This window comes from Podarcis raffonei, chromosome 5, assembly GCF_027172205.1.
Source record: "Podarcis raffonei isolate rPodRaf1 chromosome 5, rPodRaf1.pri, whole genome shotgun sequence".
Classification (NCBI taxonomy): domain Eukaryota; kingdom Metazoa; phylum Chordata; class Lepidosauria; order Squamata; family Lacertidae; genus Podarcis; species Podarcis raffonei.
In genome coordinates, this window is record NC_070606.1 from 37005690 (window position 1) to 37032829 (window position 27140).

Genomic DNA, 27140 nt, shown 5'->3' on the forward strand with positions numbered 1-27140 from the left:
CAATACCTTTCCCACCTTGACGATTTGGGACGGGCCCCCAAAACGTTAAAGATACACGTAGCCGCCATCAACTTCTTTTGTAAAGCCATGTTTTCCTCCGACCCGTGCAGTGACTTCTTGATCCACAGAGCTATTGAAGGCTGGGGTAGGCTACAACCCCCTAGAACCGAGGGCCGTAAGCCAATTTCGTACGGGTTGCTCTCTCAAATACGCATAAAGCTTAGGTCGATCTGCTGGACCAAGTTTGAGGCCTGCCTCTTTTCTGCAGCATATGCTATTGCCTTTTTTGGCGCGTTTAGGGTTGGTGAGGTAGTAGCCGAGGTTACCGCAAGCGGCTCAACGCGCGGCCTCCTCATGGAGGACGTGCAGTTGTCCGAAGCTAGCATGACGGTGCGGATACGTCAATCCAAAACTGATCAGCCGGGTAAGGGTACCCTTGTTAAACTTACAGCCTCAGCACAGCAGGGCCCATGCCCAGTCAAGGACACCAGGCGGGACCTTTACCTCAGACCGCCTGGTCCTGGCCCGCTCCTGGTTCATGAGGACGGGTCATGATTGATGAGGCACCAATTCACAAAGGTACTCCACAAGGCTATAGACGCCTGTGGTTTATTTTCTCAGGACTACGCAGCACACTCGTTCAGGATTGGCACCGCCACAACAGCTGTGTGCTTGGGCCTGCTGGCAGATAGGATAAAAGAAATGGGCCGCTGGAAATCCGATGCGTATAAAGGATACATTTGTTAGCATGCTTTTCGCTGCATTACCTTTACTTACCTGTCTTCTCTCTTTCCTTTATCCTTAGCCGTCCTCAGAAAAAGTGTTTGGATCTGTGGCCACAGCATAGTTCATTGGGCCCGCGTACGGGCAGCAAGCTGCACCCTCACCCCTAATCTCGGGTTGCCTTCTGGAATGCGAGTTTCCTGGTTTGCAAGGCGAGGCATGCGTTGGGAGGAACTCATGCCATTGCTGAGAGATAAAGTTGCCGTGTTTGGCCCCCCCGACATTCTTATCCTTCAGCTTGGGGGAGAATGACCTTGTTAGCAGAAGAGGTGCAGACTTGTTATGGAACATAAAAAGAGACTCAGATGAGCTTGCTGCCTTGTGTCCCGGAACAACAGTGTTCTGGTCCTCCTTTCTGAAGAGAATTGTTTGGCACGGTGCACAGAACAGTATGGCCATAGAAAAGTCCAGGAAACTCTTGAATCGTGCAATAGCCCGCTGGGTGCGCTTTATGAATGGCCAAGTCATTACTCATGACCGTATCCGGATTGGCAATCCGGCCTTGTACCGGAATGATGGGGTTCACCTTTCAGACCAAGGGAATGATATTTGGTTAGGTAGCAGCAGCAGCAGCATTAGGGGTTGGTTACAGCTGTGAGGGTATTGGCGGCGAGCCTTTTGGGCTCGGGTGGCGGTTAGGCATTGGAATAATGTGTTTGTGGTGTGTGGAAGGGCTAGGTGTGGCCATCACCTACGCCTTCAATTTTTTGGTATTTCGTTAAAGGAATCCGGCGGTCGTGTATTCTGTCTGATGCCTGTGTGGCGGGGAGCCATGGCACGACCCTCGGTGACATCAGGGGGGAGCTTATAGTTGGATTAGCATCAACAGGCTCCACCTACTGGTGAATAAGCCCTCCTTTTAGACTCACCCCTCTCCGAGTGAGTGGAGTCAACTGACGTGATCCAATGCCTAAGCCAATACCTTTTCATTTGCTGTAATCAATAAAGTTGTGGCCTTTTCTTGCCCATTAACCTTATATCACGTGTCCGTGTGTTTTTCATTCCACTACACGGGGATCGGGTCCTCGAACCACAACTGAACTTTGTAAACCTTTTGTGAAATAAGCATTATTTTTAAGGAAAATGAGGTTGTAATGTTATTCTTAAAAACCCCCGCAAAGGCAGCCTGGCCAGGCGGTTGTCCTCTTATATACCTGCTGGGATTGACAAGGCACCTGACCCTCACTTAAATCTCATAACTCTCCTGACAGGTGATTTGGTCTGCAACCACAGTGTGGAAATAAAGGATGAGATTGCCCACCAGATATCAAGCACTCTGCTATTCAAATTAGGCCTCAGTGTTTTTGTTACAATCCCCTTCTCAATTAAGTAATCAATTTTAAACTAGAATTTAAATTCTCAAAACTTTCTTATTTGTTAATTCGAGCAAGGTAACTACTGCTCTCACTTCATTATAATCAATATTTCTACCTGCAACAAACCTGTTGAGCAAACCTGTTCCTCTTCATTTCCCTGATATTTTGTTGTCATTTGCAACTGTTGCTGCCTCTGATGAGTTATCATTTAACTCTTTGGGGAAATAATTAGCATCACATGTCATGTGCATGGAAGTTGCCAAACCAATTAACCAACTTGAAGGATTACTGTTAATAGCACCAGTTTTCCTATAACTTGATATTGCTGGATCTTAGTAATTCACAAAATACAGAGTCCACTCATAAAAAACAGTGTTCATTCATAAAGCTGTAACATAAATCTCCATTGCTACGTATTGGGTGTATATTTCAGTGGTTGAATATATAGGTTTATGGCCATGCTGTAGTGTAGTGCTTATGCAACTGTGAATAAAAGGTGGCTGGGCTCATTGTCTCAGGGTTGGGGGGGAGGTGAGAAAACTGATTTCTAATAAGTGCCCCCCTTTTATTTCCATAGCAAGTCCCTGAGTCTGTACTCTGAACAGTGACACCAGGGACCTAGAAGGTGCAGGGCTTGTCAGCCCAACCCCTGCACAGTCTCATCAGGACTGACCTTAAGGAGCAATTTGGCCAAATAGGGCCCCATGTTCTGCTCCTAGGGTGGGGGGCCCTCACCAGGGCAATCTAGATGGATTTTATTTCTAAGATTTTGCAGACTTTGGCTGTGAACTGGGGCCCTACAAAAAAAAAATTCAAGTTGCGCCCCACTACTTCAAATTGGGCCCCACTGGCTAGCCCTGAGTCTCATAGTTGCTGGGCCTGAATTGCCCTGCCCTCGCATGAAGTCTTGGGTTTGCAATTTTGGGAGAGGGGAGGTTGCCTGCTGGAGAGTGGGCAGGCTGGCGAGGCCCCCTAGATTTAGAGGCCCTAGGCTTCAGCCTACTTAGCCTATACATAAATCCGGCACTGGTTGCCGGGAACCAGGCAGAGGGCCTTCTTGGTAGTGGCACCCATCTTGTGGAATGCCCTCCCATCAGATGTCAAGGAAATAAACAACTATCTGACTTTTAGAAGACATCTGACGTCAGCACTGTTGAGGGAAGTTTTTATTGTTTGATGTTTTATTGTGCTTTTAATATTCTGTTGGGAGCTGCCCAGAGTGGCTGGGGAGACATACATACATACATTCATACATACATAAATTACCACCTCATGATTTGCAGACTATGTGAGCTGAACTACCTCTCAGCAGTCAGACTGGAGAGATAAGGCTAATGTTTCTACTCTCACAGGCTGAGCTACTCAGCATAGGTTGATAGAATGGGGGTGGGCTACCAGGTCAATGGGTCCTGGGCAAAGTGTGTGTGAAGAACGCAACAGCCATGCACTTTTCTATCCCAGCCTCGTAAAGCAGCTCAGGTCTGGTGTCACTCTGGCGTAACAAAATTATAACCCAGCAATTTATAGTGGCTTTCATCCACTGCCACATCTCCCCACTCCCAATCACCCTGCCTCTTTTTTCCACTGCAGGCATAAAATGGAGCTCATTCAGAAAAAAGGAACTTGTCTGGATTAGATTTATATGAAACCCAGAGAAGAAATTGCAAGAAAGCAATGTTGGTATTAATTCTTTGTGAGGATGATACGATTTATACAGTGTAAAAGGTAAAGGTAAAGGGACCCCTGACCATTATGTCCAGTCGCGGACGACTCTGGGGTTGCAATGCTCATCTTGCTTTCAGGCTGAGAGAGCCGGTGTTTGTCCGCTTCCACAGACAGTTTTTCTGGGTCATGTAGCTAGCATGACTAAGCTGCTTCTGGCGAACCAGAGCAGCGCATGGAAACGCCATTTACTTTCCCACTGGAGTGGTACCTATTTATCTACTTGCACTTTTACATGCTTTTGAACTGCTAGGTTGGCAGGAGCAGGGAGCGAGCAACGGGAGCTCACCCCGTCATGGGGATTTGAACTGCCAACCTTCTGATTGGCAAGCCCTAGGCTCTGCAGCTTAGACCACAGTGCCACCACGCCACCTAATTAAGAAAAAGTTTCAGTAATGATAAACAAAATTGAATCCACAGAATTCTAAAAACAGCATCAAACCAGCAGCAAAGGAAAAACCAATAGAATATAAAAGACTGGTTTTGTGTGATTCTTTGGATGCTATGTAGCTATTTAATGAATTGAACTAAATGATTGTAAACCACATCTTAGAAATTTATTATATATAATTTGTCACCTTATATAATAATAAATATCTGAGTTACATTAAAAAAATACAGGGAAGTGTAATATACATGTCAATGTTTTGTACAGACTTGCCTATGCCACTAGGCATATGATGGGAATATGATGATATTAACCATTTTGCTTGCTGTGCATCTGTTCTAATATTTAAAATGTACCCGCAAGGGCACTTGATGCACCATTATATAGTGCACGATCAAACAGATCTTCTCTGCAGTTTGTTACAACCTAGGTCTTCTGCAGTGTCTATTTGAGCTCTTGTTGCTACTGATGAACAGGAACAGGTAAGAAAAAACATTTTCTTCCATGTTTCTTTTAAATTTATTTTGGGGTGACATGTCTTTGGTCTTGCATATTAATAGCTTGCATTCTCAAGTTGTACATTTAACAACATTAGACATTACTGTCATAAAGTACAATCCAGTAATCAATTAAAAAGTAAGTATACCCGCACCCCATTGTGAATAATAGCAAGTTGCACTCCTTACAAATGCAAGTTTAAAGCATATCTTACCATTTTTAAAAATACAAAAATGTTAGCTAAGTCCACACCGTATAATGGACTGAGTCATGAGCTGTTGCAGCCCAGTATTTCCCACTATCCCAGTCAGCAACAGACTCTTCTGAGCCAATGGGCCTGGGAACAAGAATTCCCAGCATCTCCAAACTGAATCTGTTAAACAAGGAGACAATTAGAGCTCTGTTTTCCAGGCAGAAGTCAGTGTCTGAAGGGTGCAGCAAAACTTTTACGAAGCACTGGGGTTAGCAGGGCATGCTATTTGGTGTCACGACTTGCTTGGCGCTGTTGGGTCTGGCTCCAGCATTGCAGATATGATACCCTCTAATATTCTTCAAATGAAAATGGGAACGTTCTATTCTACATCACAAAGCTTCTCCCTTGTTTGATATCGCCGCACACGTATGCATCATATATTCATATACAATTGTCACCTAGACCCACTTACAGCCTCTTAGCCTCACAGGATTTTTGTAAAGAAAAAAAATGTGTTGATTCCGATAAGATACACCTTCAATTGATAAATGAAATAACATTTTAGCTATAAGCTGCCTTGAGTCCCTGTCAGGGAAAAAGATTTGATATGATAATGATAATGATAATGATAATGATAATGATAGAAACTGTGAGAATGATCAGGAACATACCAGAGAGTAAAGCCTATTGATTTCAGTTGGACTTACATCTAAGTAACAATGCTTAGGATTGCAGAGTACAACTGCACAGTCTTTACCCAGTTACCTGGGAGCCCCAGCTTCCAAAGGAGTGAAGCTTGTGGGCTGGAATTCATGGTCTCTGAGCCTTGATTTAGGAAGTCCCAGTTGAGTTCCAGGGCCTTTACTCATGTGAAAGTGTACATAGGGGTAAAGTCTCTGCACTGATTAGGAAATGTGTAAGATCTAGATAGACAGAAATGCTGTGATATATTTTGCCTTGCCTATGAAATGTAATTTAATTGAAAACAGTTGCTGTAATTAGAAAGGGAAGAAAGAAAGGAAGAATCAGGAAAGGAGAGAAAGAACGAAGGAAGGACAGAGAGAAGAAAGAAAAAACAGGAAAGGGAAAGTGGGAGAGAGAAAGAGAGAAAGAGAGAAAGGAAGGAAGGAAGGGGGAAATGAAGAAGAGAGGAAGAGAGGGGAATTGGAAGAAAGAAAGAGTAAAGAGATGGGGAGAGAAGGAAAGTGAAGCGGGAGAAGAAGAAAAGGAAAGGAGGACTGGGGAAAGCCGAAAAGGAAGGGAGGGAAAGTAGGGAGAAAGTGAAGCGGGAGAGGAAGAAATGAGAGGGAAAGCAAGAGAAAAGGAACGGAAATTGAACAGAAGGACATTTTTGGAAAAGGAGGAAAGAAGAGAATATGTAGTGAAAACCTCTGCCAAATGGGAAGGATGAGAGACAGAGTGAGAGAGTGCATAGGAAAGGAAGAGGAGAGGGCAAGGGCACTTCCAACCTCACAGCAGAGGAGACACGTATTTTGTAAGCATTCTCTCCCCGCTCCTCTCCTCCTCTGCCAGGTTCTGCAGGCTCCAAAAACATCTTCACTCACATATGACCTCCACTGCTGATGTTTGCGCCCCTCCCCCCATTCTTCTCCTCTGCATAGGGCATCCATGGATGGGGCTGAAGACAGGGAGCCAAGCTATTCTTAAAGGGGGCCATGGGCAAAATTGCAGCTACACTAAAACCGCAAGCTCGCTGCAAACCCAGTGCCCCTTTAACATTACCTTAAATCAGAACTCTCTGACAAAGTAAAAACCAATGATTCCCCAACGGTTTTCATGATGGTCCTGGCATTTTCGGCACAGTAGAAGGATATGCTACATTGTTCTAGTCCTTTCTGGAGAATACCCATGCCAGAGCCTCACACTCCGTGCCAGCGGGTAACATCAAACTTTTTCTTTTGAAGAACAATTTCTGTAGAACTTATAGAAGCTTTGCCAGCAATGTGAAATAATTATAACTGGCCTTATTTTGCTCTGTTCAGATGGGCCTCAGGCTGCCATCCATCTTGGAACACAGCTTGATCTCTGGCATGTTCTCAGTCCTCAATTTTTCTAAGCAAACACATTTGCCTTGGGCCACCTTCACAACAACCCCAACATACCTGGCAAGTTTCAGATCTGAGAGACAAGTGTTCATGATGTGGACAAATTGCATTGCAAATTACATGGCATGCTTTTGTGATCACAGTGTGTGTATAATGATATATAATGAGCAGTTGTCACCAAGAAAGAGCAATTATTTTCAGGCAAGTTGGGTTTCTTCATACAGATGCTATTTTGGGTCACAGAGTTTAACCTTTTGAAGTCTTTTACTTTCATGCTCCAGATCAGCACTTATGTGAGTTGCTGAGTGCATCAGGAAAGAAAAAATCTCATTAACTGCCCTTAATTACAGCGGCATAAATAGGAAAAACCACTTGGTATTTATTTCATTGTTTTATTGTTGAGGGAGCACTCAACAATTGTGAAGGGGTTTGCATAAATAAACTGATTTTTTTTGTTTTTTTTTGACCCATTAAAAACATTCTGAGAAATGAACACACATTTATCGACACATCATTTGATATTCATTTGTTCTTCTCAACCTCAGACCCTACTGATATCAAGGACCATCAAGGTAGCATTTAGCATTAATACATTAATTACTGTTGCATCACACCCTTTAACCATCAGGTCTCCTCAAGACCTTTCTTCAATTCAGTGTTTTCCCTGAAACCTTTCTCATTAAGGAGATACTGTAATTCTGTTTTATACACAGGTCCAAGATGTGGCTGTTTTGGGGAGTGGCCTGCTTAGTCCAACAGGCTCTGACATCTGAAGAATTCAGCAGCGGAAAACATTTGAATCCTCAAGAATTCATGAAAATTGTAAGTTGATGATTCAGGTGCCCTTGAAAACAGTAGACTGTGATCCTTATAGCTTCCCTTTTAAACAGTTTTCAAGAGTGCATGCATTCCCAAGCAGATTCTCCAGACTTGACAGGGTTATCTTGTTGAGTTTCTGTTAATTGGTTCTCATGGGAAACTTACAGATTCTGGCTTCACACAATTAACTCAAGGCAGTGTCAATTTACTCTTGGCAGAAAGCCAAGGTCAGCTTGACCTAGAAACTACTTACTCTGATTGGTTAACGACCAGCACTCAACTCTGTTATCTAGGGATTGCTAGCACAGTGTGATGTGGGGTGTGTTAGGAGTAGGAGTGCTGTGTATGGTTAAGAGAGAGAGAGAAAGAAAGGATTTATTTTGCTTTGTTTTGTATGCAGAAACTCTGCTGGTTTTATTTTTCCTTTTAATAAATCCTGTAAATAGTTATTCTGAGTCTAGCTGACTAGTCATTTCCACCTCAACTAGCTTCTTCGCTGTGCAGGAAAACTCTGCTACGTTTGGGCTAAAGCCATTAGAGCTATGCCTGACACTTCAAAGTTCCATGAGGTTATGGGTATTGTGCTGCCAGCCTGAGTTGTGGTGGTGTCAGCATCAACGGTGTTGGTTCCAGTAGTTCCAGAAGTTGTTGTTCCTGTTGGTGCAGCAGATGGACACTGGCTGGTTCCTGACTGTGGTGAGCTGGTGACGCAGTGGACACAAGGACAACAGCTGCAGCGTGTGAGTGCTGGGTGCTGTGGTTCCTGTTTTCTCTCTCGGTGGTTGTGAGTAGCTGGTTCCGGGTTCCAGGGACATCGCTCTCAAGATGGCCTCACAACCAGTTCAGATGGCTTTTGAGCGTCTGAATGACTCCAATTACTTGCTGTGGTCGGAACGCATGCAGGCAGTGCTGCAGAGGGATCGTCTCTGGCAAGTGGTGAGTAAGTTTTCTGTGAAGCCTGATGATGAAGACCTCGATAAAGACCAAAGAGCAAGGGCCACAATTGTCTTGGGGCTGGAAGATTCCCAGTTGCCGTATGTGAGGGGAATCAAGACAGCTAGAGGTGTGTGGCAAGCACTTAAAGAACTCCATGTGCGTGAGACAGCGGTTTCCAAGCTGTTCATTCGCAAGGCATTGTACAAGGCAATGTTACAGCCTGGGGTTACAATGCAGGAACACCTACACAGTTTACAGTTAAAGTTTGCTGCGCTACAGGAAAGAGACTGTGCATTAGACCAGCAGGAGAAGGTGGCTATTATTTTGAGTTCTCTCCCGGAAAGCTGGGATAATTTAGTTTTGTCTCTAGAAGGCATACAGGAGCGTGATTTATCAATCAGTTACGTTACTGGGCGTTTGATTGAAGAATGGCAGAAGAGGCAAGAAAGGTCGTTTGCTGCAGAGGCTTCTACAGGCGGGCAGTTTGGAAGGAGTTCTCATGCCGTGCCAGAGGTGAAGCAAAAGCAGCGTACCGGTGAGGAGTCAGCGTTTGCTGTTAGGCGTTGTTTCCGATGTGGGTCTTCAGCGCATCTAAAACGACAATGTCCTGAGTTGGTCAAGTCTCAGTGGCCGGTGCAGGAGCAGAGACGAGATCAGCAGCAGCAGCAGCGTAAAAAGAAATTCTTCAAACGAAAACAGTCGGCTCAACTGGTGACCGCCGAGGTCAAGATTGCTGATGAGAAGCAAGCGGTCTGGGTGGTCGATTCGGGAGCATCTCGCCACATCGTAAATTCAGATGAATTGTTTGTTTCCAAGAACTCAGCACAGCGCAGCCAGGTGGCTCTAGCAGACGGAAGTACTTCCGAAGTGATTTCGGGGGGTACAGTTTTTGTTCCTTCTCTTCGTGAATGCCTGCAAAATGTACTTTATGTGCCTTCATTAAGGAGCAATCTGATGTCTGTAGATTGTTTGCTAAAAGCTGGGTTTAAAGTGTATTTTGAAGGAGACAGTTGCATTATTAAGAAGGCTGGTGAGATTTTAGGCACTGCTAAGTCAGAGGGAGGCTTGTTTTGGCTTAAAGCAGGATCTCAAGTTGCAGCAGTAGTCAGTAAATCTCAGCCTGCAGTGAATAACAAAGCTATACATGACAACTGTGTGCACTTATTGCATAGGAAAATGGGGCATGCTTGCTGGAAAAGTGTACTAAAAATGTCTGAATTGGCTGATGGGGGTGATTTAAAGAGTTGTAACAAGTACCTTGATTGCAACGTTTGTAAAAAGGTTAAAACCCACAGAGTCTCTTACCCCAGAAGTGACAGAGTTAGTGAGTCACCGCTACAGCTGGTTCACATGGACGTAATTGGTCCATTTGCTGTAAGCAGGGGTGGATCGCGTTTTTCACTAACAATTGTGGATGACGCCACACGTTATTCTTGGGTTTTTCCCATGAAGAATAAGGGTGACGTGTTCACTAAGTTTAAAGGCTGGGTGGCATCTGTGGAAAGATTTCTGTCCATTAAACTCAGAAGGATTCAGACGGACAGAGGTGGCGAATTTATGTCAAATGCTTTTAGAGATTGGTTACAAAAGCGTGGCATTGGGCATAGAAAAACGAACGCTTTTTCCCCAGAGGAGAACGGCGTTGCAGAGCGAAAAAACAGATCTTTACAAGACATGATGTTTGCCATGCTTGATGATGCTGATTTGCCCATGTCTTATTGGGGGGAGAGCATGCTCACCGCGTGTTATCTCCAAAATAGGCTCTTTCATCAAACAATAGGTACAACCCCGTACTTTAAATTGTTTCAGAAAAAACCCAAAATTGACCATTTGCATGTGTTTGGATCAAAAGCCTGGGTGTTAATTCCAAAACAAATGAGGAAGAAGGGAGATCCTAAGACCAAACAGTTAGTGTTTGTGGGTTACCAGGAGCTGGGAAAAGGTTTCCGCTTTGCTGAAGGGACAAATGGCATTGTGATCTCCAGGAACGCCAGTTTTTGTGAACATAGTGGCTGGGAGAGACTACATGCCAATACTGAGGTTTGGTTTGAACCTTCCCAGGAGCTTCATGACTCTGAAGGTAAACATAGAGAATCAGAGTCTGAGGGGGAGGAAAGTTCAGATAAGAGCTCTCAAGAAAGTGGAATTAGCCAGAGACCAGTTGCTAAGCAACAAAAGAGAGGTCGTAGTTCTGAGGAGGAAAGTGGGTCAGAAGAAAAATTTTCTCCCAGAAGATCTAAAAGACAAAACAAAGGAGTGCCTCCAGTGCGTTTTTCTCCAGATACTGCAAATGTGTTTAGTGTGATTGCAGAACCCAAGAGTTTTCAGGAGGTGTTAAAGTTACCAAAAGAGGAGGCAGAGCTCTGGAAGCAGGCAATGGAGGAAGAGATGTCCTCTCTGAATGAGCACAAGGTTTTTACACCAGTAGCAGCGCCTGAGGGGGCAAAGATTGTAGGCTGCAGGTGGGTGTACAAACTTAAACCTCTGGTGACAGGAGAGTACAAATACAAAGCTCGTTTAGTGGCTCAAGGATACTCTCAGAGGCCTTAGTGTCATTTGGTTTCAAGCAGAGTACAGCTGACAATTGTGTTTATGTACGTGGTACAGGCAGTGATCAAGAGTTTTGTCTGATTTATGTAGATGATGTATTGTATGCTTGCAAAACAGATAAACAAACTAAAAGGTTTGCCAAGCAATTGTCCAGTAAGTTCAAAGTGAAAGACTTAGGCCCGGTTAGGACATATCTAGGGTTGGAAGTGTGCTGGGCCCAAGATGGCAGCTGCCTAATTAGTCAGCAGAACAAAGTTAAACAACTACTGACTACATACAGGATGCAGGATTGCAAAGGGGCAGTGGTGCCTATGGATCCAGGTTTCATAAAAACACTTCATATAGATGAGAGTCCTGAATTTGAACATCCTGATGTATATCATTCTGTAATTGGAAGTTTATTGTATCTAGCACAGTGGTCCAGACCTGATATTAGCTATGCAGTAGGCATATTAAGTAGATTGGTCTCAAAACCCACACTAAATGCCTGGAAAGGGGTAAAACAAGTTCTGAGATACCTCAAACAGACAATTGGTTATATGTTACAATTAAATTCTTCAGAGGATGAAATGTTGAGTTGCTACTGTGATAGTGACTGGGGAAATTTGCCAGATAGAAAATCTGTCACAGGACTGGTCATAATGGTCGGTGGAGCTTTAATCAGCTGGCGGTCACGCAAGCAAGACGTTGTAAGTGTGTCATCAACGGAATCAGAGTACGCCGCATTGAGTGAATTGTGCAACGAGGTGATTTATTTCAAGCATTTGTTAACAGATTTAAAAGTAAATTGTGGAGAACCAGTACAAGTTTACATTGATAATCAAGCTTGTATAACCTTAAGTAAAACAGAGGGTTTCAAATCGCGTTCCAAACATATCTCTGTAAAATACCACAATGTGCGTTGCTGTGTACAAGACAATGTAATCACCTGTACTTATGTATCAAGTGAAGAAAATGTAGCAGATGTGTTAACTAAACCATTGGCAAAGGTAAAGAACAAACGAATGTGTAAGGGTTTAGGTTTGCTGGAAAAATAATCTCCTACATAGGTGTATTTGATGTTAATTGTCCAGCAGAATCTGTGAGGGGGTGTTGAGTTTCTGTTAATTGGTTCTCATGGGAAACTTACAGATTCTGGCTTCACACAATTAACTCAAGGCAGTGTCAATTTACTCTTGGCAGAAAGCCAAGGTCAGCTTGACCTAGAAACTACTTACTCTGATTGGTTAACGACCAGCACTCAACTCTGTTATCTAGGGATTGCTAGCACAGTGTGATGTGGGGTGTGTTAGGAGTAGGAGTGCTGTGTATGGTTAAGAGAGAGAGAGAGAGAAAGAAAGGATTTATTTTGCTTTGTTTTGTATGCAGAACCTCTGCTGGTTTTATTTTTCCTTTTAATAAATCCTGTAAATAGTTATTCTGAGTCTAGCTGACTAGTCATTTCCACCTCAACTAGCTTCTTCGCTGTGCAGGAAAACTCTGCTACGTTTGGGCTAAAGCCATTAGAGCTATGCCTGACACTTCAAAGTTCCATGATATCTCACACTGCAAATTCATCTGAAAGTGTTTTAAACAATTCTCCTCCCTTGGGGAGAAATTTGATTCTGTTCACATTTCAAACTGAATCCACCTAATTTGCATTTTTTGAAACAATTATTTTTAAAAAATCATTCAAAATTGGCATTTCCCAAATTTTGCAATGCTGTTCTCCAATCAAGTAATGGAAATAGAAGCACATATGCCAGGGTAAAGTGTGTTCTAAAATGCATATATGAGTGAAAACAACGTACAAAAAATGCATTTTGTCTGGCAAAATTGGCTTGCAGAAAGGTGTGTTTTGGGCAAACTTGCATACAATCATGTGTACATTATAAGAGTTTAGGGGAGGGATGGGGCCCTAAGGCCCTTCAGATGTTGTTGGACTACAATTCCCATCATCCTTGACCCTTGGCCATGTTGCCTGGGACTAACAGGAGCTGGAGCCCAGCTATAGCCACAGGCTTCTCATTCCTGGTGTAGGGCTAGTAAAGTCATTGAAGAATGATCCTGGCTCTGAGAATTGTCCCAGAATATTTTTTTTTAATCAAGCTTTTCAATTTCCATCCCTCTCCACTCACAGCCTGAAATCATCCAGTACTGGGGATACCCCAGTGAAGAGTATACAATCCTGACAGAGGATGGCTATTACCTGCAGGCAAACAGAATTCCACATGGAAGAAACTGTTCTGGGAAGACAGGTATTTTTGGAATGGTGTTTCGTATGGTTGTTTGAAGTGCTGTTCATTCCCTTTCTGTGAAAAATATTGAATAACAGCACGGAAATTTCACCAAGTGTGACCTCTGTTAACAGGTTCCACAGATCTAATGGCTTTAACTGTGCATTTTCAAAATTTGCTTTATGTATTAGGGGGTAAATGTTGCATTTCTTTTTTCAAAATTGTCACCATTAGAGTCAGTAGGCTATCTATTTGATAAAAATAAAGCTTTTCTCTCCACATCACTTTTGGATATGGTGGGATATATCCACAAATATCTCTTCTCGAATATCATCTATGCCAAGTTTCTTCCAAATTAGTGTCAAGTGTGCTGTCATCATGTGGCCTTACCCTCTTGCACCTAACTCCATCGCATCTATATCCAGTGCTGTTTTTCTAGAAAAAGAGGTGCCGGAACTCACCATGAACACATCCCTCTTTCTCTTAAAATGCCTGAGAGGTGCCGGAACTGAGTTCTGTCTGAAAAAAAGCCCAGCCTATTTCTATATTTAGGTTTGATGCAACCAGTTTGGCTTCATTCACAAGCATTTCCAGTTGTTTCAAAGTTTGTCAGCTCCATGAGGAGAACGTCTATGTTTGCTACTTCAGTTTCCAGTGTGGTATCTCTAGCTGGGATGACCTTGTTGCAAATATCTATGGCAGGTAATATTTTGTACCACCTGGCTGACATTAACAGATAGGGAAAAGATGTCATCATAAATTCCATGGACTTCATTTCTTGTTTTGGCCAGCAAATTTAGTTCTATAAGATATTCCAGTGCTAATTTAATTCTAGCCAAGTGAGCTGCAAAAGGCTTTGCACATTCAACATGTGTCATAGAAATGGACGTGCTAACAGTCAGGGAAGAGGCAGACAAAGCTGAGGAAGGAAGATAATTCCTAAAAGAGAGGGGAACAGCAGTTAGCAGCAGGAATTTGACCCCTGTACACAGAGAGGAAGACAGGAAGACACAAAACACAGGCAGGCAGCTGACAAGCTCTGAGAATTACTCAGAAGAAGAATTAGGGGGAGTAGAATCCCCCGAACTCATAGGCTCATAAGATTGGTCGAGAAACGCAGGACTGGGAGAAAGAGGAAGTGGGGGGTTTCCTGTTGGGGGAAAGGAAGGGGGAGGAGCTCAGTCCTGGCAACTCATTCATTGAGTGAGGACTGAAAGAGCTGAGCTCCAATTGGGGCTTTTTTATAGACTAATAAATCTGAAGTAAATACCGTATTTTTCGCCCTATAAGACGCACTTTTTCCCCTCCAAAAATGAAGGGGGAATGTGTGTGCATCCTATGGGGTGGATACAGGCTTTCGCTGAAGCCTGGAGAGCAAGAGGGGTTGGTGCGCACTGACCCCTCTTGCTCTCCAGGCTTCAGGAAGCTCCGCGCAACCCTCCGGAGCCCGCGCTGGGCTCCCGAGGGTTGGGCAGAGCTGCCTGCTTCCTGGAGCGCGGGGCGCGCTGGAAGCAGAGCGCCTGGCACTTCGGGAAGTCATCCGCAGCCTAGGGAGCCCCGCGGGAGTTCCCGCAGGGCTCCCTAGGCTGCGGATAGCAGCCTGCTTCTCGGAGCGTGGGGCGCGCTGAAAGCAGAGCGCCCGGCGCTTCGGGAAGACATCCGTAGCCTGCTGCACGGAGCGCGGGGCGCGCTGAAGCAGAGCGCCCCGCTCTTCGGGCAGACATCAGGCAGCCCCTTCCAAGAAGAGTACAACATCATACTCTCCAACACCTCTCCAATGAAAATAAGGACATCCCATTCCATAATGATAATTTTACTATTTATACCCCACGCATATTACTGGGTTGCCCCAGCCACTCTGGGCAGCTTCCAACATATATAAAAACATAATAAAAAATTAAACATTAAGTCAGTCAGTCAGTTTTATTGCACATAGCCAAAGGCTGCCGCAATGTACACAGAATTATTTGACAATTAAAAGAAAATATACTGAATTGATTAAAAAAAGACTTAAAACATTTATATTATTAAAACATTACGTACTCTAAACAAAGCTATAAAAATACCCCAATGTATAAATAAAAACATTAAACAATAAAATTCATAAGCTAAAATCATCACATGGTCACTAATGTTAAAAACAATATCAATTAATACAGTGTGCAATTTATACTCAGAGTGTGGTGACAAAGATAGAGCATAGCCTGAGATAGATAGATAGGATCAAATAAATTCATCACCTTTACAGTTAATGGCTACCTTGGCTATATAATTTGCTCTAATTTTCCTAGCAGCAGTTGCAAAAAGTGCTACCCGCCAGGTCACATACTTATTAAACATTAAAGAAATTCCCTATACAGGATTGCCTTCAGACGGCTCAGGAGCTGGATAACTCCATATGCTCCAACATTTCTCCAATGAAAATAGGGACATCCTAAGGAAAAGCGGGACATTCCGGGATAGAATAAGAAACCGGGATGGCTTCTCTAAATCAGGAACACCCATTTGGAGCATTTGCAACATTGATTAAGCCCTTTAAAAGGAACATTCTAGCTCCCCTCCTTTGGCTCCCAAGCCACACTTTTGACCTTGAGCAGGTGAATGCACCCTGTCTCCTGGCCCTGAGTCAGATACCATAGGAGAATGTTGATGCTCTGTGAGTGAGCATATTTGGAGTATTTGATCTAATATTCTCTTTGTTTTACAGGGCCTAGGCCAGTTGCGTTATTGATAGTTGACATTATTTTGGAAGGTAGGAGCTGGATTGCAAATCTTCCCGGCAATAGTTTGGCATTTGTCCTAGCAGATGCAGGTTATGATGTCTGGATACTAAACAACAGGGGGACCACCTGGTCTAGAAGACACAAGCACTTTTCTATATTTCAAAAAGAATTTTGGAATTTCAGGTAAGTACAAGGGACTATTGTTGTTTGGGTGGAAGGGATGCTTTTCCTGAGAACTTTCCCAGGACTCAGCTAGACTGGTAAAGAAAAAGCTTGTCCCAGACTGTAACCATCTAACTTGAGTGCTTGAGCATTATACTTTGCCCTGCCTTGTAGCAGGACAAGCCTAAACTATCTTAAGTAAGAGTGGAATGGCATCACTGGAATCACCAAATACTGCAGGAAATGTTTCCTTTGCTAGAAAATTAGAAGAGGGGTAGACTTGATCTGCAGAAGGAAAGGTGTGTTTAAAGTGCACATTGCATACACTGAAAGCTGAATGAAAAACAAATTGATATACATTCCAGAGAGGAATGTGTGCATCATAACCACTACTACGAGGGCCTGTCATACATGAGGCAAGGTGAGGTGGCAGGCTCCAAAGGGGTAGCAGATCCAGCCTCCAAGGAATAGCCGCTTACTGGCTTTTCCTCCTGGTGAGCAACAATTGCGGCCCAGCGCCTCCCTCAGCTCACTCCACTGTGCAGTGCCATTTTCTGCATCCCTCTTGGCTGCTGTGGTACCTCATGGGTTTCCGCCAAACCTGGAGATTCAAACGAGCCAGTCCCCAGCCATCTGGGGGTGCGTGGCTTGGCGAGCAGACCTGAGGGAAGCAGGCTTCACTCAGGTCCGCCTGCCAACTATTTAGCCTGGCCGACCCTGTGTGCTGCATTCCAGTCGGCCGGGAGCATCACCCACTTTGCCCCTCCCTATAACATAGTTGCTATTTCTCTAACCATTTCTTCTTCAGCTAGGAGGGCTTTGCTGTGGTCTTTTGACGGTTGCCGAATTTGGGACTGGGAAGGAATTTTCCTTGCGTCGCAGGTTTCACCTTCCCCTGGTGGGACATGGCACAATTTTGGGATTTGACTCAGGTACCAAAATGTCCTGGGCCTGCCCTGACTACTACTGACATATAAAGCCCTGAAAAATTAGGGATTTGAATTGCTAGACAGCAGGTGGACAATGTATATATTGTCCACTTGCTGTCTAGTAATTCAAATCCCTAAATTTGATTTAATTTCTCTGAATCTGAGAACCTAACTGGGCTAGTTTAAGTGAAATAGAAATATTTAAATAAATCATAAATATATATTTACTCTTTCTTTCTGTACTATTCCCACTGGACAACTTGCAAGGTTATCCTCCAAATGTCAGGGTTACCATGTCTAATGTATTGTATTTTTTATATTGATACATTAATGTACACAATTGTATGCAAATGCAGATGGTCAAAATTTCACTGATATTCTATCTATGTCTTTCAGTTTTCATGAAACGGCAATCTATGATATTCCAGCAGCCATAAACTTTATATTGCAGAAAACTGAGCAAAAAAGCCTGTATTATATGGGCTTTTCCCAGGGAGGTTCAATGGGTAAGTTAAGAAGAAAAGAATGGAATGTCTCTCATTTCTCTTGCTTTCTTGAATTATCAGGGACTTACTGGAGATGTGGTGCAATCTCAGGGCTATTCGAAAGACTAGTTAAGAAAAGTATAAGACAGGTTAAAGTATAACTGCTGCTTAATAATAATAATAATAATAATAATAATAATAATAATAATATGCCACCCATCTGACTGTGGAGCTTTCAACAAATTAAAACACAGCAAGATATCAAATATTAAAAACTTCCCTGTACAGAGTTTACATATGTTCCAAGAGAAAGTCTTTTCAGGATCAGGACTTCAGTAGTCAAGCAAGGGCTCAGAATGTGATCAGGAGAGGACTGCCGCTGTTTCATGAACAGGGATTTGGTGACGTTAAGACATGGATGAGGAATATTTGGCACTCCAGATTTGGACTCCAACTCGCAGTAGCCCTAGAAGCATGATTTGTAGTCAGTGATTATGGAAATCCAACAATATCTGGAGGGCTACAGCTTTCTCACTACTCGCTATAGCTTTAAGAGCATGAGAACACAAGCTTTGGCTTATTAGATCACAATAAGATCCACCCTCTTTATTATTCTGTGTCCCAGAATGTATCTGGAAGCTTAACAACTAGGCATGAAAGTGGTGGTCATCCCACTTCCGGGTTGGCGCCATCGTCTAATGGCGGATTCCCTCCGAGCTCCGGAGGGAATCTGCTCAACAGGGGTCGGGTTCTGCCGCGGCGACGACGCGGGGACCCTTAGAAACCACAGGCGCTGAAGCCTGTGGACCTGGTGACTCGGTGGGCACCATTTGCGCGCCCCCCCGACCCGCAAAGAAGCCTTTTTAAAGGCTTCGGAACGGGGGACGGAGGGAGGTGTGGTGCTGAGAGTTCGACTGCTTCCCCTGCTGAGTGAAGCCGCATGCCATGGACGGAGAGCGTTAACTTCTTCTTTTGAACTTTTGGATCAAAAGTAACGACCCGTGAGTAACACGGTAATTGGACTTAAAAGGGAAAATTACTTCTGGGAATTCGGCAAGATCGGGTAAGGTGCTAAAAAGGAAGTCAACCTGCCCGCCTTGTAAACATCGTAAAGCAAGGATTTTATTACTAAGGTTGTGTGAATGTCTTTTTTTTTGTGGAAAAGCGCAATTAACTTTATATTGGGCCAATTTAAGTGACTGTGCTGGAGGATAAGAGAATGGAATTCACCCCTCCCCCAAAACCCGGGAGCGATCGGGCAGAGAGCCTGTGGAAGAGGTTTATAGACTTTGACAGCTGTCAAATTAGCTGTCAAAGCTGGAAAAAAAAGGAGAACTGTGTCTTTGCTGTCTTTGCTGGTTACATTTGATACAATTTGGTAACAAATTGTTAAAAACAAAGAAGAAAAGGTTAATTTGTCATTAAGTAACTAGAATCCCTCTAGAGGGGGTTCAGAACATTACAAAAATGGCTGTAAGTGGAAAAATACTGGCTGAACTGGAAAAGACCTTTCGTCTTTTGGGAAATCTACAGAAGCAGACAGATGTTTTGACTATGAGTGTAATAACAATGAAGGGAACAGTAAACAAAATTGCTGAACCTGGAAAGGATATGATTCAAGCTCCTGCAGATGAACAGGGAAGTGTTGTTGCTGATACAAAAATCCTTATAGCCAAATAGGAGAAAGAGTCTGAGTCATTTAAGATGCCATTTAAAGAATATGAGAAAGAAGGAGGCGCTGGGATGTTGCAGATGGCTAAAGAGAGCCAGAGGCCTGTCAAGTTGGAAACAATTGAAAATAAGAACATGACAATGAAAGTTTGGCTGGAAGTGAAGAATGGAATCTGGAGAGATCTCCTCTTATGGGGATCTGAAGACATATGGAATATAAATATGGACAGTACAGAGTCTGGAGTCTTTGGGACATTTGAACTTATGAGAAGCAAGAAACAAGATTTTGGCTCCATTGTTAAATATGGAGGTCTGGCTGGAAGAAATATGGATTTTACTGGAACAGAGCCTCTTCGAGATTCGGAATTTAAAATAAAGGACCATCAAGAAAACCGGCAGAGAGAAATTGAGAGAGGGTTAAGTGCCTCGGATGTGAGATCGCCAGGCTGATTTTGGATGGACTGATGGACTTTGGTTGGGGATCGAAACCGGGAAAGGGGGTGGGAGGGCTTCGGGAATTTAAAGGGTGTAAAAATATGATTCTGTTTTAATTAAGTTGGCTTTTGCCACTAACATAAAAATGGGGAATTTGGGGAGAGATTTGGGGCCGACCTTAGCAAAAGATTATCAAAAATAAGTGTTTCGTGTATAAAGATTGGGATTTTTAAGTTTAAATAGGTTAATTAAATTGATGGAGGAATTTAGGGAAAGTATGTTAAGAATAAGTTTTGAAATATAAAGATAGAGGTTTAGAAGTTAAAATTTGTTTAAGATAATTGAATTAGAGGAAATAAGGTAAAGTGGGGGGGATAAAAATTGCTGAGCTAAAAATTGGAATTGGAATACAAGAAGGGTAGGTGTGGGGAAGTCAAGGAAATTGGGTATGGAATATAATTATGGTAAACTTTTTAAATTGCTGTTCTTCTTTTTCTTTTCTTTTTTCTTTTTTTCTTTTTCTCTTTTCTGTTTTCCTTTGTATTCTTTTTTGAAAAATTTAATAAACATAATTTAAAAAAAAAGAAAGTGGTGGTCATCCCTGTTGCCTTGATCAGCCACCTACCTGAACAAACCCACCTGTGCATGGAGCACAACACCACTTTCATCTGCCTCCTGATGTACTTCTTAGAAGACAGGTCTTCCAATGTCGCTCAGTGCTGGGAGATTATGGGAAAGAAAAGAAAGTACTTAGTCACATGGTGCATTGTATTACTATGAAATTCACTACCACTAAACTTGGTGATGGGCTACAAATGTAAATGTTTGCAAAATGCTTGCAAAGTGGGATTATAAAAATCCATGAAAGTTAAAGCTATTAATGACTACTAGTCATGATGGTTATATACTGCTGCCATGGTTGGAGACACCATATCTCTGAATGCTATTCACTAAGGGAAACATTTCCTTCATGTCCTGTTTTCCCATAAGAATCGTGTTAGGCACTGCAAGGAACAGAGTATTGAACTAGCTAGGCCTTTGGTCTGGTCCAGCAGGGCTCCACTTGTGCTCCTAGTGGCAGGTGCAGCTGGCAGAAATGGCTGTGCTGTGTGCAGGTGCAGCCTTAGGCTCATTTGAATGCCTCCAGCTGTAAAAAGGCCAAGCTGTCCCAAGAAACAGGTCAGGGTCAGAGTGGCTGACTGGGACAGAGAGCTACAATTACATCCTGGACTCTCTACGTCTGCCTGCCTATAGTTTTGGCTGTGCAGAATATACAGCTCTCATCAGTTCCGCAGTTGTGAAGAATTGCCATTTCTGGGGCAAGGGAGCAAAATCTGAGAGAGAGACCAGCAGGCATGAAAGAACAGGATCCTGCTCATAACTTATATGTGATGGATTCTCTTCAAAGCTCCAGTGCCTAATTTAAGAACCTGAATTTGTGGAATGACAGACATTTCAAAAGAAGAGAGATGGGAAACCTTTGACACTCTGGATGCTTTTGGACCCCAGTTCCCATCAGCAGCAGCAAGTATGGCTGATGGGAGTTGTAGTCCAGCAGCAACTGGAGAGCCACAGGTTTCTTATCCCTGATTTGTTTCTTTGTTTGCAGGTGCAATGTTTTTTAAAAAACTTTCTTTTCTCCAGGTTTAATTGCCTTTTCAACCATGCCACAGCTTGCTAAAAAGGTGAAACTCTTCATGGCCTTTGCTCCTATCTACATATTGGTAGACACCAGAGGGCTATTTTCATTTCTTCTACGCTTTCCTGATGTATTGAAAAGAGTAGGTATGACTCAAGCATTTGCAGATCCGTATATTTAATATCTATTTTTCTTATGAGTCTTAACAGAGAGTTACCTTCCTGCAGTCCACTCTGTTTCTTTAACTCAACATTGAGTGTGAGCTTGAGAAAGACCTTTCTGGACAGAGAACTGGCGACCACACCCGACTCCCCCTCCCCAACCCTCAAGTCTGCCCTGATGCGGCACCCAAGTGGGCATAGCTGAATGAGAAGAACTCCACCCTGCTCATCCTCTCAGGTCTCAGTGATGAGGTCCAGATCAGCCTCCTCATTCACAATCAAGTCATGGCTGAGGGAGGTCTCACTCCGAGCTGACCTGCATTCAGCAACAGCATCCACAGACCCAAGGGTTGGTTGATAAGACAACCACAGTTCCCTAGGTTGGATGAAGGGCTGGCACATGGCATAGTCACCAACTGGCTGCATTGTGTGCCCCTTACCTTGGTTGCCCCACTTCCCACACCACACCTACCCCTACTCTGAACTACTGTAATTGCCCCCCATTGCACTCCCCAGCTCCTCTCTTCCCAAGTACATTTTCAGATAAAACAACACCCACCCTGTATTTTATACCCCCAAGATAAAAACACCATCCCCATTAAAACAAAAAAATACCCCTAGGGGGCCCCCACCTTCATTCCACTAACTTACCACCTGAGAGGTTCTTTGGGAGTAAGGTAGTCCTTCAAGTGCGCGTGCCCCAGAAATCTTGCTGAAGCCATGCAGAGCCAGGCCTGCATTGGAATCTGAAGGCAAAATTGCCTAGAAAGGCTAGGTATATCACCTTGATTGTGCTGGAGAAAGGTGGTATATGACTGTAACCTAAAGGGGATCTATTCCTAGCTGGAGGCTTAATGTTTCCTTCCAAGAAAGGACTATTAATTAGAAATTTAGAGATTTTTTTTTATTTTACAGCTTATATTTGGAAATAAAGAATTCTGCCTTATCAGTAACAAATTAAAAGCTATCAAAGCGAAGATATGCAGCAATCCAGTGATTGACAGACTTTGTCTCGAAAGCATTTTCTTCCTTCTAGGACGCAATGAGAAAAACCTAAATGTGGTAGGCAGATTTATTATATATTGTTTATGCATTTACTTCTTTTTTTAAAGAACTAGTTATGTACATAAACATAACAACGAAAGAAAAGCAATCAAACAATCTATTACTTGCCATAATTCTGATTTCCTTAGCACAATTATTCCATAGTGAAATTCTTGAGACCTCTTTCAATAGATGTTAACCAATCATCATTTAAAATGTACAGTGGTACCTCGGGTTAAGTACTTAATTCATTCCAGAGGTCGGTACTTAACCTGAAACTGTTCTTAACCTGAAGCAGCACTTTAGCTAATGGGGCCTCCTGCTGTTGCCGTGCCGCTGGAGCACAATTTCTGTTCTCATCCTGAAGCAAAGTTCTTAACCTGAAGCACTATTTCTGGGTTAGCAGAGTCTGTAACCTGAAGTGTATGTAACCCGAGGTACCACTGTATTTTCAAAATTAACTTCACGTCTAGTAGGTAGTTGGTCACTTATGCGTCGCCATAGAGGAGGAAATGCACCAGACTCCAAATATCAAAGAGTGGCTTATTTTAATTGCTTATGCTAAATTCCAGATCAAAGACAGAAAGAATTCCTATAGTGGGGCGGACTGTGACGAGGTGAACTCTCTGCCTGCTCCAGGTGCTGTCCAGGTGCTCACTGTTGAGAGGCAACTTCAGGGCCTGTTCTTCCTTCTTATGGCTCTTTATCAGCTGGATTCACTATGGGTGGGGGATACACATCTAGGTACCCAGACACCTCTTCATCAGAAAGCTGCTTCCTTGTGCAGCATGAAAGTGTCTGTATGCTGTACTGCCTTGAATGCCATGACCTTGTGAATGCGGGTATTGCTTGAAAACTCTTCAAGAATGTGATTTTAAAAAGCATTTTCTTTCCTATCATTCTTCCAGAGTCGAGCAGATGTGTATGTTGGAATTTCCCCCGATTATACTTCTGTAAAAACAGTGGTACATTGGGGTCAGGTACGGTATAATAAAAAACCTTCTCAGCTTTTCAAAATTCAGGAGTCAAAAGTTGAACATATTTACCTGAATGTTCAGTTTCACATATTCTTGTTCTTGTAATAAGGTTCCCATTTCATTTTATGAAAGTGTCATTTTCAAAATTACTCCCCACCCCTGAAATTATATTCTAGATGCTTCTAGAATACTTCCTGTTAGCATCTCACAGGAAGAATACAGGAAGCTCCCCTATACTGAATTGAACCATTGGTCCTTTCAGTTCAAAATTGTCTACCCTGACTGAAAGCAGCTTTCCAGGGTTTCAGACTATAGTATCTCCCAGAGTTTTCTCACAAACGAGGTTGATAGATACATTAATAATCTTCTACCTGACTTTCTAGAGACACCACTGTTTTAACCAGAGCTTTTGGTCCTTTTATTGGCCAGGGTGGATGGGTGGAGATTCTGAAAACCAAGATCCCTACATTTTGAATTTTCTTTCGACTATCCATCTTTCAGAAGATTTAGTATTTTGAGCATGCACCAAATTTCAAATTGTGCATAAGTCTTTTTCATCTTTTTAGGTTGCTAAATCAAACCAATTTAAATATTTTGATTATGGACCAAAGAACGGGGGTATCTACAACATGGTAAGTGATTTGGATTCTAATGAGTGATTTGGCTTGCAGGTTAAACATTCAGTGTGAACAGTGTTGTGACTTCTGAGTTCTTGCATAACTGATAACATCAAAGACATAGAACTGGTTGAAATTATGGGTTTGTCTATGAAAATGCAGCCATTTAACAAGGGGGAGCATAGAAAGATGCCATATATCAAATCAGACAATTGGTCCATGTGGTTCAACATTGTCTATCTAGATTGGCAGCAGGGTGGGATGTGGTGCAGGTGGAATGGGGCAGAACAGACTAGTGTGTGTTCCAGTGACACCTGTGGTGGTCAGGAAAGGAGCCCCTATGTAAGTGGAGATTCCCCTTTAATACATTTTGCTATTCTTACTGGTCCAGTGTAGAGAATTTGATTCTGAATAGACAGATAAAGAATGATTTTCAAGGGACAGATGTTAGACATCCAATACATCTGAAGATCCAAAAGTCATCTTAACAATGAGAAGAAATGTAAATGTGAACCTCATTTTCATATTTCTGATCTCTTCATCAACAGAGTTCACCCCCATTTTATAAAGTAGAGGATTCTATTGTGCCAACAGCTGTGTGGAGTGCTGGACGTGACACTATTGCAAGCAAAAGAAATGTTGAAATGTTGCTTCCTCGAATCACTAATTTAGTTTTCTACAAGCATATTCCTGATTGGCAGCATGTGGATTTTATCTGGGGTCTTGATGCACCAGAGAGGTTGTATAAGGATGTGCTTTGTCTGATGCAAAAGTACAAATAAAGTTTTAATATGAGGGGCAAACTATATATCTGATATTAATGTGCACATTTATTTTAAAGGAATCTTACATCGGTTGATTTCTGTATTTATATTCTTCCTTTCTGTCACAAACAATATTGAAGCTGGCTTACAATAATAAAGAGATATGAAGAAGAAAACCGCATAAGAAAATTGACGGTAAAAGTGTAACATCAAGTAGGGATACAGCCTCTAGTACTACTTATTATAATATGCATTTTATTTTATATTGTGTAATGATGCCTTATAGAATAAACTTGCTTCTGCTCTGCAATGAATCATGGAACTCCCTATCTGAGATTTCCCTGCCCCCTGTAAAATGCAATAAAAAAATTAACTGCAAACTGAAATGTACTCTGGATTTAGGGCTTGTTGTTTAGCTACTGTATTCTCATATTGAATAGAATCCTAATTCTCTAAATTGTTTGGGCGAGGCTGGGATCGAGGGGTGCATGGCTGCCGGGTTCCCACACCACCTTTCCCCAAGCAGCCTTGCAAGGTTGAGATGGGGGGGCAAGGAGGGTGCAACAGCCTTGCCGCTCGGGGCTGGTGTCGCTCCAGTGGTAGCAGAGACTGGGCAGACCCAGTACACAAACACAAATGCCCTGGACAGATTCACCTTCATTTCAGAATGTAATTTGTCACCAGGTGGCAGTAGACCTACTGAGGGAAACAGGATGGAATTGGTATCTATTCTGTTTTTGTCTGATAGGTTTTTTTACCTATTGTTTTTCCCACAGTCAAGCAGATGTATTTTTCATAATCTCTCCTTATTTTTCTTCTGTAAAATCAGTAGCCCACTGCTGCCAGGTAGAGTTTAATCAATGGTTCCTCAGCATTTCAAAACTTAAACATCAATGGTTGATTCCTTTTGTTGTTGATGATGGTGATGGATGATGGCTTTGAATCTGATTTCATCACTCCATATTTGTTTCTTGATATCAGAATCATAGAATTGTAGAATTGGAAGAGAACCTGGTCCAAACCTCCTGCAATGTTGGGAATATCAACTAAAGCATTATCTTCTGCCATTACCTACTTTGTTCTAGGCTGAAATTCAACAGTTTCCCCCCATTATTACAGTGCTGCAACAACAAAAGAAATCATGTCTGCTGTGTTTTAGCACTGGATCTTCTGTAAAATGGCAGCAGCTACTGTCTTTCTTACATTTGCTTACAATGATACTTGTGAAAATACAGTTAATCAAATATGAGCAGTCAAAGCAATTTGGTTATTGCTTGTTACTCGCTCATTGCCTTTATGATAGGGAAGAAGAACTCGGTCAGTGAAGAACTACCACAAAACAAAGTTGTCACTTTAAGGCTGCGATTCTCAACCTGTGGGTCCCCAGATGTTGTTGGACTACAACTCCCATCATCCCTGAGCTCTGGCCTTGCTAACTAGGGGTGATGGGAGTTGTAGTTCAACAACATCTGGGGACCCACAGGTTGAGAAAGGTTGCATAAGGTGATTGTTTATCTCCTTTGAGCTGAGGATGTGTCACAAATCAGTACCGCCCTGCTCACATCTGATTGGCACTGACAGTCTCTGCTGATATGTGTCTCTGCTCATGTGTGCCCAGTGGTACCACACATACACTCATGAAAGCTCGATGGAGCCATGCACAGGGGTCAATTTCTTTTTATATATATATATATATATATATATACATATATATATATATATATATATACATATATATATAAAATTAATTTTCCAACATAAATTTATACCAAATTAAACATCCATTTCTTAGTCATTTAGTCATTCTTTTAGACTTCCTTCAGCTTGTCTGACAATTCTCAGTATTATCTCTTCATCTCACATTTCATAATTTTATATTGCACTTTAACAATCTTAGTCAAATCTTATCTTTTTAAGCAATATTTCTATCACTATTTTTCACAGAGCTTCTTGAAATCCAACAACTATTAATTGATCATCACAAACATTTTTGATATACTCTGTAAATTTCTTCCAGTCCTCGGTGAATCTCTGGTCTCTTCGATT

General features: G+C 42.6%; 2 protein-coding genes across 2 annotated transcripts; both read left to right on the forward strand.

Moving 5' to 3' along the window:
- The first annotated feature begins 1174 nt into the window (after nucleotides 1–1174).
- LOC128413366 (lipase member M-like) lies at nucleotides 1175–21713 on the forward strand. The gene is made up of 6 exons (XM_053387407.1): nucleotides 1175–1335; nucleotides 7680–7788; nucleotides 13391–13508; nucleotides 16195–16393; nucleotides 17698–17807; nucleotides 21537–21713. The coding sequence occupies exons 1-6, from the start codon at nucleotides 1175–1177 to the stop codon at nucleotides 21710–21712; spliced, it is 873 nt and encodes a 290-aa protein (XP_053243382.1). The 3' UTR covers nucleotide 21713.
- Nucleotides 21714–23248: 1535 nt separating this feature from the next.
- LOC128413367 (lysosomal acid lipase/cholesteryl ester hydrolase-like) lies at nucleotides 23249–25432 on the forward strand. Its single transcript, XM_053387408.1, has 4 exons — nucleotides 23249–23375; nucleotides 23619–23716; nucleotides 24280–24345; nucleotides 24879–25432. Exons 1-4 carry the CDS (start codon nucleotides 23249–23251, stop codon nucleotides 25110–25112), a joined length of 525 nt encoding a protein of 174 aa, XP_053243383.1. The 3' UTR covers nucleotides 25113–25432.
- Nucleotides 25433–27140: the final 1708 nt, after the last annotated feature.